At 38.4% G+C, this 17,207-nt stretch overlaps 1 protein-coding gene across 5 annotated transcripts in view; it reads right to left on the bottom strand.

The window, feature by feature from the left end:
* TBL1XR1 (TBL1X/Y related 1) overlaps positions 1-17,207 on the bottom strand; it is a 164,782-nt gene that overhangs the window by 3,455 nt on the left and 144,120 nt on the right. For all 5 annotated transcript variants that reach the window (XM_065410347.1, XM_065410343.1, XM_065410346.1 and 2 more), the window contains 11 exons: positions 14,165-14,310; positions 12,107-12,326; positions 9,740-9,872; positions 8,207-8,348; positions 7,336-7,399; positions 7,136-7,233; positions 5,624-5,684; positions 4,470-4,591; positions 3,810-3,884; positions 686-813; positions 297-462 (listed from right to left, as the gene is read on the bottom strand). In XM_065410347.1, the coding sequence (XP_065266419.1) occupies positions 297-462; positions 686-813; positions 3,810-3,884; positions 4,470-4,591; positions 5,624-5,684; positions 7,136-7,233; positions 7,336-7,399; positions 8,207-8,348; positions 9,740-9,872; positions 12,107-12,326; positions 14,165-14,310 (1,355 nt within the window). The remainder of the gene's footprint in view (positions 1-296; positions 463-685; positions 814-3,809; positions 3,885-4,469; positions 4,592-5,623; positions 5,685-7,135; positions 7,234-7,335; positions 7,400-8,206; positions 8,349-9,739; positions 9,873-12,106; positions 12,327-14,164; positions 14,311-17,207) is intronic.

Consider the following 17,207-nt stretch of genomic DNA (forward strand, 5'->3'; position numbering starts at 1 on the left):
ATGCGTGTGTGTTGAATCCTTATGCTGAAGTTGTGACACTGAATAAACACGTCTGTGAGAATTAGTTTGTGGTTTACACAGAGAAGTCATATTTTAAGTTCTAAGTTTTACCTTGTCAAAAATTTGCAGAGACCCATTTGAACTGAAGAAAGCTACTTTCACATACTATATTTAATATTTATATTGAATATACAAAGCTATAGCAGCTGAAACAGCTTTAGAACAATATATGATTCACCGAATAAGTCTGAAACACACCAGTCAAACAAACTGGCTCATATAAAAACAGCATGTACCTGTGTATTCCAGATGTGAACACATTTGTCAAAAGAGCCACTGGCCAGGTACCTGCCATCAGGGCTGAAAGCTACACTGTACACAGGTTCTTGATGTTTCGTTAAAGTGTGGATGCAAATTCCTCTGTCTACATCCCATAACCTAACAGTAGAATCAAAGGATGCACTGCCAAAGGAAAAACAGATGGATTACATTTCAATTTTATTCTTTTTTTCCCCCTTCGATGGTGTTAAAGTCTCTTCTTTAATGCCAGAGTATCCCCTAAAGTAGAGGTCCAGTTAGTGCTAACATACATTTACAGAAGGCGAAAAAGGAGGGGGGCAGAAGGGAGGGGGGCGGGGGGAATTGTCAACTTCTTGACTGGTATGATTAAAGGATTAAATATTACCTTGCTAACATAAGATTGGCATTTGGATTGTTTGTTCCTGGTCCTGTAGGACTCCATTTGATAGTATAAATTTCTTTGTTGTGTGCTTGTAAATCATGGACACAACTATCTTGTTTCATACTCCAGATCTAGGGTAAAAATGGAAGGAAAAAACAGATTATGTTTAGGGTATTAAACACTACACTAGAACATACGGATTCTCCCACCCTCTTCCTTGCTCACAGCTAACAAGGCCCAACTGACAGCTTTTTAGGCCACCCAAATCATACACCATCGCTGGTTGCTTCAGTATAGCATGGGTTAAAAAATAAACAAAGGAGTGACATGCAATATTTCCTACCTAAACAAATGCATGCATGCTCATTGCGAGTCCAATCCAAAGACCACTGAAGTCAATGGACATGTGCTAAGATACAGCGAGCATATAGTGGTGTTTGTGTCAAAGTTGTATGAACTGATTATCACGGTTATCACTGAGCTTTGTTTTTAAATAGACTTCGTGCTACTATGGTAGGGTGCAGAAAAGGATATTGGGGAAATATACTTCTTCAAACAGAATAATATCTGCATAATGGAAAACCGTTAAGGTGTTTGACTTGGTGGGGTAATAAGACTTTACAGGGATCACCTTTTTGTTCTGGGTTTGTACAGCACAATAGGATCCCAATCCATGAGTAGGGCTCCTACATGCTATCATAATACAAATAATAAAACAAAAACAAACAAACAAAGTATTCCTTTAAGGGTTTGTGTTTTCATTACAAAAACGGGTTTGGGAGCATTCATAAAGCTTTGCATACATTTGAAACTTGATATTCATTCAAATTATTTGTACAAGTGCAATTTTTTTCCTTTAATGATGTCTAATTTGGTATCATTTTAGCTCGCCTCACTTTAGCCGTGACTCAGGAAAGCATTTAAACATACTCCTAAGTCCATCTTTGTTATGGCCAGCACTTAAACATGTGTTTAGAGTTAAGATGCTTTCCTGAATCAGAATCCCTTTAAAGACAGCGGGCACTGGGAGGGGAGAGAGGAAAGATTTTATTATATTTCTGATTTAAAACGGCTGGATCAAAAAATAAAATCTAGTTTATTTTCCCTCATTGTGAAGAACGTTCAGCAGCAGTAAAAGTTTCTGTATGAAAAACCTTAGAGACTAAAGTCTTCATTTTATCCACTGGTTTGAAAACACATTGGCATCATCAGTCCAAGGCTCCCCTTACCGCCATATCCAGGTGGCTCAAACATAACCTGGAAACACCACCTCTAAACATGAGTAGTTCAATCTTCTTCCCGGTTCACTCCTTGGGAAAGGCCAATAAGTGTGCTAACTGCAATGGGGGGGGTTAATGATGGGGATATCTATCCAATAGCAACTACAGTGGAAGACCACGAGACCATCAAACAGCTTGTGAAATGAAGAGATTGCTGTCAATTTGGTTTAGATGTGAAGCAGCAACCTGGAGGTGAAAGGCTCTATATCGAGAATGAGCTACAGAGTACACTAGGCCCTTCTAATAAAAAAATAAAATATAAACAACAGAGTTTTCCTGGTTTGAAACATTTGCAGTATCTATTTGCATATTTCTGTTATATAAAGTCTTAGTAAAAGAAAAAGCATTGATGTGTTGTAAGAGTACATCCAAAATCCCAGTTACATCACAATTAGAGCCATAATGATCAAAGTGTATTTAGAGAGAATCTGAAGGGACTGTGACCTCTGTATTAACAAATATAAAATAACGTTAAAGGCCAGGTTCTCATACTCTGACTCTGGTTTACATCAGGTCTTTTGTGCCTAAGTGTATGGAATGTAATAGCAGACGGGTTCCTAAAACACCTGCCACTAGCTTAACGTAATGAGGTGAGTAAATGAAATGATACTGGAAAGCATCAACTCTAAAATGAGAATGGTCGGGGCATTCAAGTCAAATCTTCAGTTTTTCTATGGTACCTACCACCGTGGTATCTAAGCTTGGACTCCTAATGCAATGGCAGACCCTTCATACTAATCTATTTAGTTCCATAATTTCCCCCAGTTAAACAAGCTGTATTATAAGGCGTCATGCAGCTGTGAATTATTCATGTGCATAACAAGGAGTCCTGTTGAGTCAGCAAGGCCAGAGGACTGCAGACAATCTTTCAGGGAAACTGGGTAGCAAGCAATATGGTAAACGTGGCCATGTTGAGAATGTCTTTTTAGACCCATTTACTGGTATTTGCATGGGAGGCAGACCGTGGAATAGACAGGTTGCATGACGAAAGACGCTACTGCTCACTTGTTAAATTCTCAATCAAGCACCTTTATGGTTTTTCCCACACTGCCCCATGTGCATGGGAGAAGGTCTCCGTAAACATCCGCAAAACTAACTCGTTATCATCCTTCAAATGCCTCCTTAAAACTCTCCTCTGCCATGGTGCCTACAGAAAAACCTAATAAAGGATAGGCTGAAACCACTGCCTGTCATGATGATCAATACTGCCTCCTTGTTTCCTTGTACTTTCCCATCACTCTGTCTGTTTCCATCTATCTCTTGCCTAATACTTAAATGGTAAAGCTCTTTGGACAGGGGCTGCCTTTCTGTTCTGTATTTGAGCAGCACCTCGCACAATGAGGGCCTGGCCCATACCTGGAGCTCTAGGTGCTATGATAGTATTACTAATAATATTAAGACAGCTATGAAGAAAGCCAGCACAGGAGCCTGGTCCTACATAAACCGTACACTACATTGATTGTAACATTTCTCTTTGAGCAAGACTGAGCAATGTCTCTATAACCACAAGTGTAAGTGATAGCACAATTATTAATGGGCCTGATCCTGTAAACCGCTACATGTGTATAGTAAATTATACTCAAATTCCCGTGAAGTCAATGCATAAGTTCACAGGGCCGGGCCCTTTGGATGAAAGACTGTCTTTAACGAATAGAGATATTTTAGGAATGTCTGAGTCAGGTTTTTAAAAAAAGGACAAATGTTAAAGAATAAAATAATGACGTTAAAATTACTGAATTACCAAACAACAAGGCTAGTAGTGCACATGGTAGATTTCTACAAACACACACAGAGGTTGCAGTGTACAATAACTATAAAAATGTACTATTGCCCAAAACTGCAGTCACCTTTAAAGTCATGTCATCAGAACAGGATGCCAGAAGATTACCAGTCGGATCCCATTTGATTGCATTTACTTCATTCTAAAATTGAATAATGAAAATAAAGTTGAAGTCTTTGTTTCCATTATAAATGACAGCTTACAAAAATAAAGTTAGACAGTAAATAGGAGTACTTGTACAGTTACATTTCAAAATACTATCAACTCCCGTTTCCACTCCACCAGCAATACCAACCCTTATCGCCCAATAGTCAAATTTTCCCAAAGCACCTTTGTGCCTTCTTCTGCATGGGTGCATCTCAAAGCCATCACATTACTCTCCTTCAAATCTCTCTTTGAAGTTCACCTACGTTGTGGTGCTTAACAATCACTTGACAATGGTAAGGCAGCTGGTGTGCTGTGACTGCTGATTACTCTAATCATAAATGTTTCACTGTTACCTTGTACATCCTACCCCGTTTATGGTATCCACCTATTGTCTCTTGCCAAGGACTGGTTGGATGTTATATACCACACAGTGCCTAGCACAATACAGCCCCCATCTCGGATTAATACTACTAATAATATACTGATACTATGAAATAGCAAACACACATTTTCCGACAAATTAAGTAATAAGGAGATTTTAAAACTTCATTCAGTATATAGAAACCAAGTCACTACTTACTGTGTGACCCTGGAAGGTTTTGATGGGTCTATCTTGTCCTAATTTACAGACATGAATACACATATCTGTGCTGCAAGAAGCAAATGTGTTGTTACTCTGCCAGTCAACATCTAATGCTGGTGCTAGAAAAACAAGGAGAGATATTTAAGTTAAGATATATACTTTGGAAAGGTTTGATTTGTGTGAATCTTCAGTGCATCCGCTTGTAACTTGGAACAAATGCCAACAGGGAGTGACTAAATCAAGTTAAAAGAATTAACAAAGGGTTTTAAACATGTTAGAGCAGTGGGAAATGTAACCAGCAAATGCAGTTTAATGTAGACACATGAAATTAAGTTTAATAGGAAAGCATCAAAACAGGGAACACATCTGAAATGAAACAATTCTACAGAAGGCAAGACAGACATTGATGTCTAATAGCACAATAAGCCACTGTGAATCGATCCAAATTTGAGACATAATCATGGTCCTTGCACCCCAGCTGGCAGGAGCTGGAAGCTCATTGCAAATACCACTCCCAGCTCCTCCCAAGTAGCCGTGAATGCTTTACATTATTCAGTAGTGACCCCTCCTGTTGTTGCCATGCCATTAAGTCCATGAAGTTAGGGGAGTCAAAAAAGGTGGGAATATGAGGGAGTTCGGAACAGGTACCAAATGACGCATTCTTTGCTTCCTCTGCTCCATCTCCCAAGCCACCAGGGGTAAAAGAAATAATGAAATGGACTTGTCTGTTTTGATTTTTAAATAAATCTATTTTAATTCTGGATCATAAATAAAGATATAAAACACAAACAGATCTTAATTTTGGGTAAGTTCTTAAACCCACACAGATGATATGAAAGTTAGTTTTCATTAATGTTTCATTTAGCAAGAGGGACAATAATATTACAATAATATTACAATAATACATCTCTATTATAGTTTTTCCCCACATACAACATAACACTGAAATACAGGTTATCAATGATGGTAGCAGACACACACAAAATTTTTTTCAAAGATATATTACTCGGACAGTTTGTGTGCTGTCAGATCCAAATTAAAAAGCTATAAATAGGTATTTTAGATTTGAAAAAGCCCAGCACGTTAACGTTTTAAAACTTTTTGTTCTGTTTTTGACCAATCTGAGCAGTCACTTGCAGAGAAGTACTTACCAGAATGAAAGGGAAACTGCTGCTTGGCTTCTCCGGTATGGGCATCCCAAATAATTGTGGTCTGAGTTAAAAAATAAACAAACTTGTAAAACTGCTACAAATCATAGGTCTTTTCCATCATTAACGTCTATTAGGTCCTCTACTCTCATCTTCCTGCTGGCCAGGATTGGTCACTATTATACATTTTCTAGTGTTTTATCAAGTCTAGTTTCACATGTCCCAAACAATGGGTCTTCTACCACTTCCTTTCAAAGACTACCCTAATATATTTTAATTGCCAGGAAGCAAGCACTCCTGACTGCATCTTAATTTTTTTCCCCTTTTAACTTAATCACATTACTCATAATTATACCTTTTTGTCTTATCGTAAATAATTCCTTTAACTTCAAATATTTGTAGGCCATTATGTGCTCTCTGTTACTTAGAAGAGCTATATATATTTATAGCTTTTAAATCTATTCTCATAAATCAAACTCTTCTGCTACTAAATTATTTCTGTTACCTTCTTCTAAACTCTTCTTTAAGCAGTTTGCCAATACTCTGGCATCTTTCTGCTATACAAATATTTCATATGAGTAAGTCAACTATCATGGCAAAATAAACATATTTTAAAAATAATTATATTATATCCTATGGGCCTGATTCTACTGTGACAGAAGTTAGTGAGGATTTTGTCACTGCATTCAATAGAAGCATGAACAGACCTGATATTTTCTTACAGAAGTTAGTTCACAGAATACATGACTCTTTTAATCTCCCAGACAATGCAGAATATTTTCTTACACTATATTCTCAATTGCATTCTCCAGTTGAGTTTTAAATGATTGAGGCAATGAGGCTTCTACCTCCTCTTTTGGGAGATCATTCACAATCTAACTGGATCTAATCAAATTTTTCCTGACAGCAAAGCCTGCATTGACCTTTGCACAATTTTGTACCCCCACTCTGAGTTATAAGCCCAGAAAATCCTAAACAATCCCTCTCAGTCCTTTATGTTTTTACTCTTCAATACCTCCCTGTTCTAACTACTGTCTGAAAAACCTCTCAATTCAGAAACAGCTTTTACCTCTTCCTTTATTTCTCTTAAAGATGTGGTCTAAAACCTGATTCAGCAATGATTGCCGCTGCACTGCACTGGCCACTTCCCCACATTTAGATACATTGCCATTTTTCATTCTTCCATTTTTCGAGATACTGTACCTCAGAAAATAAATCCTAGATACATTGGTTTTACACTGGTGTAATGCCACTGACTTCAGGGGAGTTACTTTTGACTTACATTGTTATAACAAAGAGAACCAGGCCCATTTTATCCACTGCATTCAAATCATCAACTAATTTTCCAACTCTACATCACATAATCAAGTTTATCTAGCACAATTGGTTCTTTATAAATCCATACTTTCTATGACTTTATTATCTTCTAACTGCTTACCAAATTCTTATTTTAGTGTTTGTCACGCATAATTTAATCATGAATTAAATAATTTATTTAGCCAATAATTATCTCACCTTGTCCACTCCGGCACTTAAAATGAAGTTTCCTTTCTTGTTCCATTTTAATGCAAATATAGGTCCTTTATGTTGCCCTAAGGTGCTGGCAAGATTACCTGAAAATTTACATTGAAATTATTACATTCAAGAAATGAGAGAAACATGTAGTGAGGCACTATGCAGAAAAATATAATGGAAATGTAAAGCATTTCAATTACCGTCTTTAGTCCATATCCTTGCAAATCCATCATACGACCCGGTTGCTAGAAGTGTACCTTCACTCTGTCAGAAAAAAAGTTATTACATTTATTATACAATTCAAAACTAAGGGGCACACAGCAAACTTCAAATAGAAAATGTTTTGCATAAGGGTCATGCTATTTAGTCCAGAACCTGCAGTATATTAAAGAGAGATGCATACAATAAAACGAAAATATAATTCTGATGTGACTCTAAAATAGAAGCACTTAACAGCAACAACAGAAGATGCAAAGCCCTTGTCATTTAGGGTATGTCCATGCTGCAACCAGAGGTGTAATTTCCAGCTTGGATAGATGATCAAGCCAATGCACTAACAGTAGCAGTGTAGCTGTTGTGGCCTGGGTGAGCTAGCTGCCAATGCTAACTAAGGCTTGGTCTACACTGCAGGCTTACATCAGTATATCTAGGTCTCTCAGGGGTGCAGAAAATCCACATCCCTGAGCGACACAGTTATACCAACTGAACTCCTGGTGTAGACAGCGCTGTGTCGATGGCATTCTCCCGTTGCTATTGCCTCTCGGGGAGGTGGAGTATCTCTGTTGGCAGGAGAAGCTCTCCCGTTGGCATAGACAGCGTCTTCACTAACCACTGTAGTTGTGCCCACGTGCTGTATGTACCTCAGACTCTAGGTACGGGTGGTTAGTTTGTCCCACTGCGGCTGCGCTGCCATTTTTAGCAGCATGTTAGCTTGAGCAAAGCTAGCATGCATTCATCTATTCAAATTGGAAATGACACCTCAGCCCCAGTGCAGATGTACCCTTAGCATTTGACTGTGCAAAATTGCATTTTCTTCTAAGGTTATTTCGAGCATTTGTAATTTTCACTTACATTCCAATCCAGGGATGTCACATCTTTGTTGCTTGGTACATCTTGCCCACCTTCTCGTATACAGTGTCGGAGTACCAGCTGCGTGGAGCCACTGGTGCTGTTTTCACTGAGGTTCCATATCCGTGCTGTTGAATCTCCAGATCTAAGCAATCAAAATAACATCAAATTAATTCATAACAACAGAAAAGACAGTGTCCTCGTCAAGAAGCACGGACATATAGTGTGGTATCCTCTTTAGAAACTTGATTTTAAAAATGTTATATGTTCATATATTTTCCATAAAACATTCAAAAACACATCAGTGAAAAAAAAGTCAGTAGATCTGAGAGCAGGTCCCAATTACAGTCATTCCAGGGACAGTTAGAATAGTCTGGTGTGATCAGACGCATAGGAGCAGTCTCACTTCTCATATACACATTTGGTTTCCAGTCAGAATTTTATTCTGCAGGCTTTCCCCTCTCTGACAGAGCAGATCTGTAAGATTTGTCAATTTATCCAAAACAAATCTTAACATTGTTATCTTCCCACCCCCTATAAACTAGCATCAGAATATCTAGATTATTACACACGCCTCCAGTACTGGAAACTATAATAACTGAGTTTCTAAGGGAGATAATGATTAGGTAAATTGGTTGTTTAAGATTATTAGAAAAAAATCCAACCACTACTGGTCTTTAGTACAAAGTAATAGATTTACATGTACTATATAGAGCGTTCTGAACATTAAATGATTTAATCTTCACAACATTCATGTGAAGTGGGAAAAGTATTACTATTCCATCTTACAGATGAGACACAGCAAGAGTCAGTGCCTTCTTCAAGGTCTCATAGTGCGTTGGCATACTTGCAACGGTCCTGATCTCGGCTGGAGAGTCTCCAGCTTTTATCCTCCTTCTCAGGTGTCTTATATTTGTCCTGAGCGTCCTTGCTGTATTTCTCACCCTTGCAATGCAAGGCCATTGTTTTCACTGCTGATGGAAAACCAACTCTGCTTCTTCTGCCACAAGCAGGGAGGCAGCCGTTGGAAGCTACCATTCAGCTGCCCTCAGGAGGCAAAAGAAGAGGCCGAGGGTAGGAACAATGAAGGGGGGAACTGAAAGAATGCAAAGGGGTGAATACCACACTGGTACTAGAATAGGGAGAATCTGATTGGCTTCCTTTCCCCCTCTCAAGCCATATTGGGGAAGGCCAGTTAGTCAGAGATGCATAGTTGATGGCCAGCATCCCCCAGTATTTGGAGCAAGCACTCAACTCTCTTGATAGTTGGATATTATATATATATGTATATATATCCCCTAACATTTAAAGTTCACCAGAGTGCACTGAAAATCTTCTGGCAGCTGGATGCTGCCAAGCACTCATACCTTGTAGGGAAAATTGTTCCTAGGGGTAAAAAAGTTCTAATGTCAGGAACTTCAAGACAGTGGCAGAAGAGATACTGTCTATGGGGCATAGCGTACTGTGTTTGCAAAGTATATGAATACCCAGTTGCAATGAGAACTGCCATTTTTGCTTCCTTTTGTGAAAACATACCCTGAGGCCAGAAGGTCGCTAACGGGGTTCCAGGCGCAGATGAATACTTCAGATTCATGACCACGCAGCACCACAGCTTTGTTAGGAGGGATTTCAACATCTCCATCCACTTCCATCATATCCGTATGATTATCTGAATTATGGAAAACAACAGAAGAGAGTTTGGATTTTTACAGCTTGGGGTAATGTATTTCATCTGCTGAATATTAACTGGTAGGTTTATTCTGGAAGGGTAAATTCACAGAACCTACAGGCTAAGATTTTTTAATGTAACAGTGATTTCAGATTCAGATATCCAATTTGAGAAACCTTAAAGGGACCATGAATTACAAAAAGCACCAAAAGCCCTCCCTTAAGCCTCTTTAAGGTGTCTCACACTGGGCACCAAAAACTGAGGCCAAAGTTAATAGTCACTTGTGAAAAATCACTGTAAAAATTGTATTTAAAAAAGCATACTCTCGCTATTTGTCAGGCCTTGTACTAAATGGATGAATAAAAGAGAGTATCTGATTTCTATCTTATGAATGTGAAATCAATTGCCTTTACTGTACATGAAATATCAAACTTCTGCATTTTAAACTTTAAATTAATGGCTATAAATGAATGTGAAATCAACATTTCAGCCCCTTCACTTCTAAAAATTATTTTAATTAACAGGCAGACATTTGGTTTTCTTGATACATGGTACACTGATAACTGAGATTTTTATCTTATATTGACAACTAGTGTCAAATTATGATTACATGTTGCTTTTCCATGTGGAAGGTATACTGAATCCTCATTGTTCTGTAAAATATACTCCGGGTAATTCATCATTAAAAAACAGCTTTACTGCCAGCTACCACCAATACTTCTCTATTTTAAAAAATATTATTTCACATCAAGAGAGTTTTCTTGGAGAAAACCAAGATGAATATGAAGAGTGGTAAACATTAAACTGCTCCACATTTATCCATGGCAGTCACTGTATAAACAAAACCACTGTACACACATTGCTTAAATTTAATAGTAAAGGTGTTTTAGCGGCGTGTGTGTCAGTGCTTGTGTGAGAGAGAAGAGAAGAAGCTATTAGAGCACCATATAAAAAACTGTATTGATTGAAGAGAATCAATATCAATATGATTTGGTGTTCCAGCCAGTAGGGGTTGCTGGTATATCATATTTTTACACTAGCTTAGTAGAACAGTTCTAAAGCTTGAGGTTACAACTCACAGTTAACAAGGAAATATTACTATGGAGTTTTGAAATTTATAAAATTTATGGAGGCAGTTTGTTTTTCCAGATTCATTTATTATAGATAAATAAATGAAAGAAACTAATAAAATGCAACTGTAAAGCTGGGCAAATAACGCACAAGCTTTAAGTGAATATTCAGTCAAAATTTTCTTTGGCTGCTCTTCTGCCCTATTGCATTCTTTTTCTAAAACGTTCACGTAATCGGGCCTTTCCATTAATGATTGCAGAAAGCTAAATTTCTTTTCTGTAAGCTTTCACACTATGAATCTGATTATAAGAGTAAACTTATCCAAACCTATGATTTATGTGATTAATCACAATTAAACAGCACAGCTCCAATACTAAACCATGGAGTAAACAAAATTTGCAAGAATTCGCATCAAATAATTTTGAATAATGAATCAAGAAAACTGTGATCTGTACTGTTGCAAGAAGGTAGACATCTTTTGGTATCAAAGTGATTTATATTAAATTTCCATGCAAGGCTGGATTCTTCTCCTTTGCAGTTGCGATCTTCGTGGTGTGGCCACCAGGAAACTGGTTATAGGTGCCTGATTGAATAAGCCAGTCTGACCCTGTGCTGGCACTGGTATGAGTCAGAGTAACCTAGGCACTACTCTAACTTAAACTAATTGAGGATTGGTGAGTGGCGTTATGCCCTCCCTGCTTCCTATCCTCCGTACTGGGGTGAGGGTGGGGAGACGCAGTTCTCAGAGGAGTCATCTCTGATGGCTTTATTCCAGCTGAGAGCTCCCCTACCCTGGGGGGAATTCTCAGATGGCAAGTTACAGCAATAATCCCCAGTGGCACAAAGGAGCCAGGTTGGAAATGAGAATCTGGCCTACAGTACTGATCGTCCAGAGTTTAGAAGTCTCTATTCCGACACACTGTAGAGAAACTGACTATTAAAATATCACATATAAACTTCTCCACAAGTCATGAGGTTACAGATCCAAGCCCCTTTATCTGATGGATGCATTTACTATCTGAGGGGTACACTACAGATACAATAAGAGGCTGCATCTACTGATGAAAAGTATTATCTAAGAACTAGGTATTATTATTATTATAACAAGGATATAGCCACACAATTGTGTACATAGATGGAGATCTTTTTCTGCCACAACTTACTTGCTATAGTGTGCGCTCCATTCTCCTCTCCGTTTGCAGTATTTTCTCCATTTTTCGCAGATCCCTGTTGATTAGTTGCAGCTGCAGCAGCGGCAGCTGCTGCCTGTTGTTGTGCAAGTTTATCTCTGTAGGCCTGTTGTCTTGTTTGTACCACATCAGGCATTACTGCATCTATCAGTGAGAGAGACTCTATTGGCCTACCGTCAAACAAGGTACCATCCTAATTTGGGGAGAGAAAAAACACACAGAAAAGATAACACCAAACGTTAGCTGTCATTAACAACAAAAATTCCAGGAAAAACTGTGCATTCCAAAAATTGTAGTTTAGTATAATAAAAAGGCAACCAGTCACAAATGCAGAGAGAAATGCTATACAGAATATGTCATCATTTAATTTCTCTGCAGTTAGGCCTGGAATTTTACTCAAAAGTTGGAGTGATCATCATATATAGTGAGTAAACAAGCCATGGTAGGCCTCTCGCAGAGGCTCTGGGACCAAAAGTTTGAAATAACCTTTTGTAAGCTACTTATGAATAGGATTTCAAACATGAGTGATTGCAGCAAAAAAATCCAACTGCATACATTGCAAGTTTAGACTACCACTTATGAAGTCCTATGAAATTTTCCATAAACACAATATCTGGAGCTTTGAGTAGTTTTTGTTTCTTTTTAAACAGTGTTAGCATAATTTAAAAACAAAGAATTGTATCATAAAATAGGCAAGACCCTGTCAAAAATAGTCTCTTATACGTTAGCTAAGGCCTTACAAGGGTCTATTTTTAGAACCTAGAGGGATTCCTAGTGATAAATAGAGGTTCTCCTTCTCCTGTTCTGAGCACTCGCTTTGTTTTTATGACCCTTTCTGAGGAAATGGATTTCTTTCACTCAAGCTGCGGAAGCTGCAGCTAAACCACCTCAAAGACCCGAGAGAGATTGTGAGGACACCAGAATTGATGCAAAATCTGTTTGTCTGCCATAGCTTAATTGACAAATATAAAGGCCTCTACTGCAAGAAGCTGATACCTTACAGGATCAATCTTTTAGATATGTATCTTTCTCCATTGCTGGAAACACGCTCATGGAATAATCATGGAAGCATCATGTATAATAGATCCAACTAGAGATCAATAAGCCAGTTCAGGCAAAATTCGAGTCTCCCGGGCACGTTCATCATTCCTGTCCTAACCAAATTCAAATGTTTTCCCCATTTAGTGAGCCCTTCCTTTCTCTCCATAAGCCCTCCCCAATGGTAGGCCCCTGACAGTTAGAGTTCTACGGGTCTTCTCCTCTCCCTCCTCACCCCCCCACCCCAACCCACCTTAACAGGGGCTCTAGCTACAAGAGTTGGTGGAACCCTGTAGCCTCTCCTTTCTTGAGCCTCTCTACTGAAACTGGGGCTTCCTCAGTACTCTCATTCAGGACACACCATATACTTTGGAAATCCCAACAAACAAGGCCGTTTATTGAAAATCCTGATGCCACTGCTTCAGAAGGGAGCAATAATTCAAAGATAAGGAAGTTTCCGGGCCTCTTGGTAGGTAGGTGATAGTGAGAGGAAGACTGCCCCTGAGTTGAAAGGGGAGGTAGTAAATCTTAAAGAATTTGAATGAGTCCCCAAGCTTTTGGACTATTCTCTAAACTGAACCCCAGAACCTTTAGATGTTTGCCTATCATTAATCTCAGTTCACCATGGAACGAAAACCTTCAAACAGAAGTTAAGAATTCTTGTTCTTTTGTACTATTATTTTATAGTGTGCGTATTTTCTGGATTAACTACAACATTATATTAGGGAAAAAAACTCTACAGATAACGGACCTTTAAGCAATGAGCCAGCACACCATGCCTGGTGTTGTGTGGCTGCACTGGGCAGAACCCCTACACAGTTATGTCACTCCATTCTGGTTCCACCAGTGGAGTCATGGTGAACACCAGCAGTAAGGAATCTGAAGTAAAAGTAAATAAATAGGACACAAGAGAGTTAAGAAAAAAATACCAGTATTCAAATGTAATGTAAGCAAGCACATAATGCTTTTGTAGGCATCAAGAAACCTCCTTACCTCATTAATACTGACTTCAGCCTCTACATACTGCAGACCTTTCTGGATGATGGAAATCAAAGCAGCTGGTGGCACCAGAGCACCATTTATATTAGACTGGCTGATATGGCTCTCTATACCAAATGTAAATGCTGAATGAGAAAACCCTAAAAACAAGGGGGAAACTATCAGAACTGATTTACTCATATACTGACAACTCTTTCTCAAAATATTGCAAGATCTTCTGGTTACAGAGACAAACAAATGTTATAGCAAACACATAAAAGAGAAACCTCAAACATGCCTCTTATATTTTATTTTAAATGTGTAAGCAATACAAACACCAAGTTAAACACAAATACAGAAAATTTCAGTTATATTAGGTTTGTATTTGCAATACACATATGATAAGATAAAAAAAGCATTTAATATTCTCTATTTTATTATACTTTTCCTTTTATTTTTGTCTGTTTCTGTTTTGTTCATTTTCTCTTAAACACCGCATAGTCCCTCAGTAAAACTGATTACAAGTTATCAGGTTATAACCAGTTAAAGGGCTCTGCTGAGATTTAGCTGTTACTTTTCTGTGCTCATAGATTTTTTTTTTATTACATACAAAAAAGAAAAAAATGTCTGTGTAGCAGAGAATTAAATTCATGACAGAGCATTTTATTTGTGTGTGCTGGCACTTAAAATGACATGCTTGCTACACAGTGATTCAAGAGTGGAAAGTTAAATCACACTGCAACACTGGTATTGGAAATTAACCTGTTCTGTATTTAACATGCAGAAACGTTTAATTTTAGCCAATTAGCCTTCCACTTATGGACAATTATCCCCTTAAAGTTCCCTTCCGGGAAACTCCTTTCAAAACTTTATATATAGCACTACTTTTGTTACAACAACAATCTGCAAATGGAACAAAAATTTATAATGGTTTTCTATAAATTCATCTAGAACTCTGACTGTATTCCCCCCCCCCCTTTTTTTTTTTTTTGAAGATAGGGACCGAAAGACTTATCCATCACTGCTTCTTGATGCTCTCTCTCAGTTTGAGGAGTCCATGAGCAGTGGGCAGATGCTGTATTACTCTCCATCTTCTCAGAACAAAAAGCCCATAGATCAAACCACAAAATCCCACTCAACCTAACAAGAGGAGGATTTTATGTTGGAACTGAATAAATGACAATAAATCAATCTAAAAGCAGAACATTAATGGTTACTGAATAGTGGGTGGAGCTCTCTAAATTGGTAACTATATATCTATCAAGCCTTATGAAGTTTCCTGATATTATTTTTCAAACCCAATAGTCCATTTGATGTCTTGATCAATGTATAAGGGGTTGATAAGTTGCCCTTATAAAAGTATGCAGCTCATCTTCAGCTCATTGCTACTGAAAATATGCTAAGATACGATTTGAAAAACACAAGGAGTTGGAGAAGAAATGAAAATCCGGGAAACTAAATCACCCAGATCAAAGAATTATAGTGACCCAGTAACTAGCAAATAACTTTTTTTTTTTAAAATTAATTCTTCGTTTTTTTTCTCCCCAGACTCAGAGTCACGTGAACAAAACTGTCCCTGACAAGTGCTTGACAATCTAATTGAGAGAAATGCTTCTACAGCACTGATTTTCCAAAAGGAGCATCTTAACTGACAGCTAATACTCCAAAACTTCAAGTTTTCAAAAAGTCTGGAGATTACTAGATGCCACTGAGCAAAACTCCAACTCAGATGTTGGAATAAAAGGGACCATATATGTCAAATCCAAATCCCTGCACAGAGTGTTCTTTAATCCAGTGATCCCTCCCTACTAGTACCAATAGTGATACTTCAGGCTTTTGTGGCTGATCTCTACATACGTCTTCCCTACCGTACCTTAATGATCAACAGTTGAGCCATCTGCTGTAGCAGAAGGGACCCTCTTTGCTTGACATTAAATTACGCCTGCTCTAAACCGGGAACAGAACTAGGCTACTCTGACTCCCAGCATCACAATTGTGAGGCTGGTACTTGAAATTGTTCAATGTGAAATGGAGATTAGACCCAAAGCAGTTGAACAGTAGACATTAGGCACTGGCTGGTAAAGCAAAAGTTTAGGGTACAATTTTCAAGCAAATGTAAGTGACTTAGGAGCCTAAGTCCCATCTTCAAAAAGTGATTTAGGGTTTTCGGAGCCTAAATCCAACTTACTTGCACTGAGATCAATGGGAGTTAGGTGCCTAACCTGCTTATGAGCTTGTGAAAATCCCACTAGGCACCTCTCTGCATCTTTAGGTGCCTAAGTACCTTTGAAAATCTGATCCTTAGTCACCAGGCATTTCTGAACATTTTACTTTTAGTCTACTCAACAGAGGGGCTAAACTAAAAAAAGAGGAAGAAAGTCTAAATGTTCTGCCTCGTGCTTGACAGGACGCTCAGTAAAAGGTCTGGTACACCAGAAACACTAGAGAAATACTATTAAGGCTATCAAGCGTTCCCAAAGATCCTGAAGATAGATAGATAGTCCAAAGGCAGTAAAGTCACTCATAATCAGGTTCAACCTCTAAGTGCCTGTCACTGGAACGAATGCATGTATTTAGCATGCTAGAAAAATCTTCTTCCTTTCATATTGCACTTGCCATCATTAATGGACCAAGGAAAGTTGGTGCCTATTGATGAAAATGGCCAGCCTTTGAGCTTGTCTTATGGTGACAAAACCTTGGTGTTAGACAGCTTCTTGAAAATTGTTTCTCTTTTCAAGCAAGTCCCCAAAGCAATATTCCCTTGAAGCTGAATGAGAAGAGACATAGAAGTCATCTGTTGGTGAAGGATGGAGCCAGAGGGGTCTTTTTTTAGCTTCTGCTCTGGGCTGCCATGCTGTAGGAAAGACAAAGTGGGTGAGGTAGTATTTTTTATTGGACAAACTTCTTTCCAATAAAGGATATTACCTCACCCACCCTGTCTCTCTAATATCCTGGGACCGACACAGCTACCACTACACTGTTGTAGGAAAGGCAGGCAGAGAGACACAAAGATGCAATCAGATAGAGATGCAAAAGGCACAAGGGATACGAAAATTAG

Source organism: Emys orbicularis, chromosome 9 (genome assembly GCF_028017835.1).
Source record: "Emys orbicularis isolate rEmyOrb1 chromosome 9, rEmyOrb1.hap1, whole genome shotgun sequence".
Taxonomy (NCBI): domain Eukaryota; kingdom Metazoa; phylum Chordata; order Testudines; family Emydidae; genus Emys; species Emys orbicularis.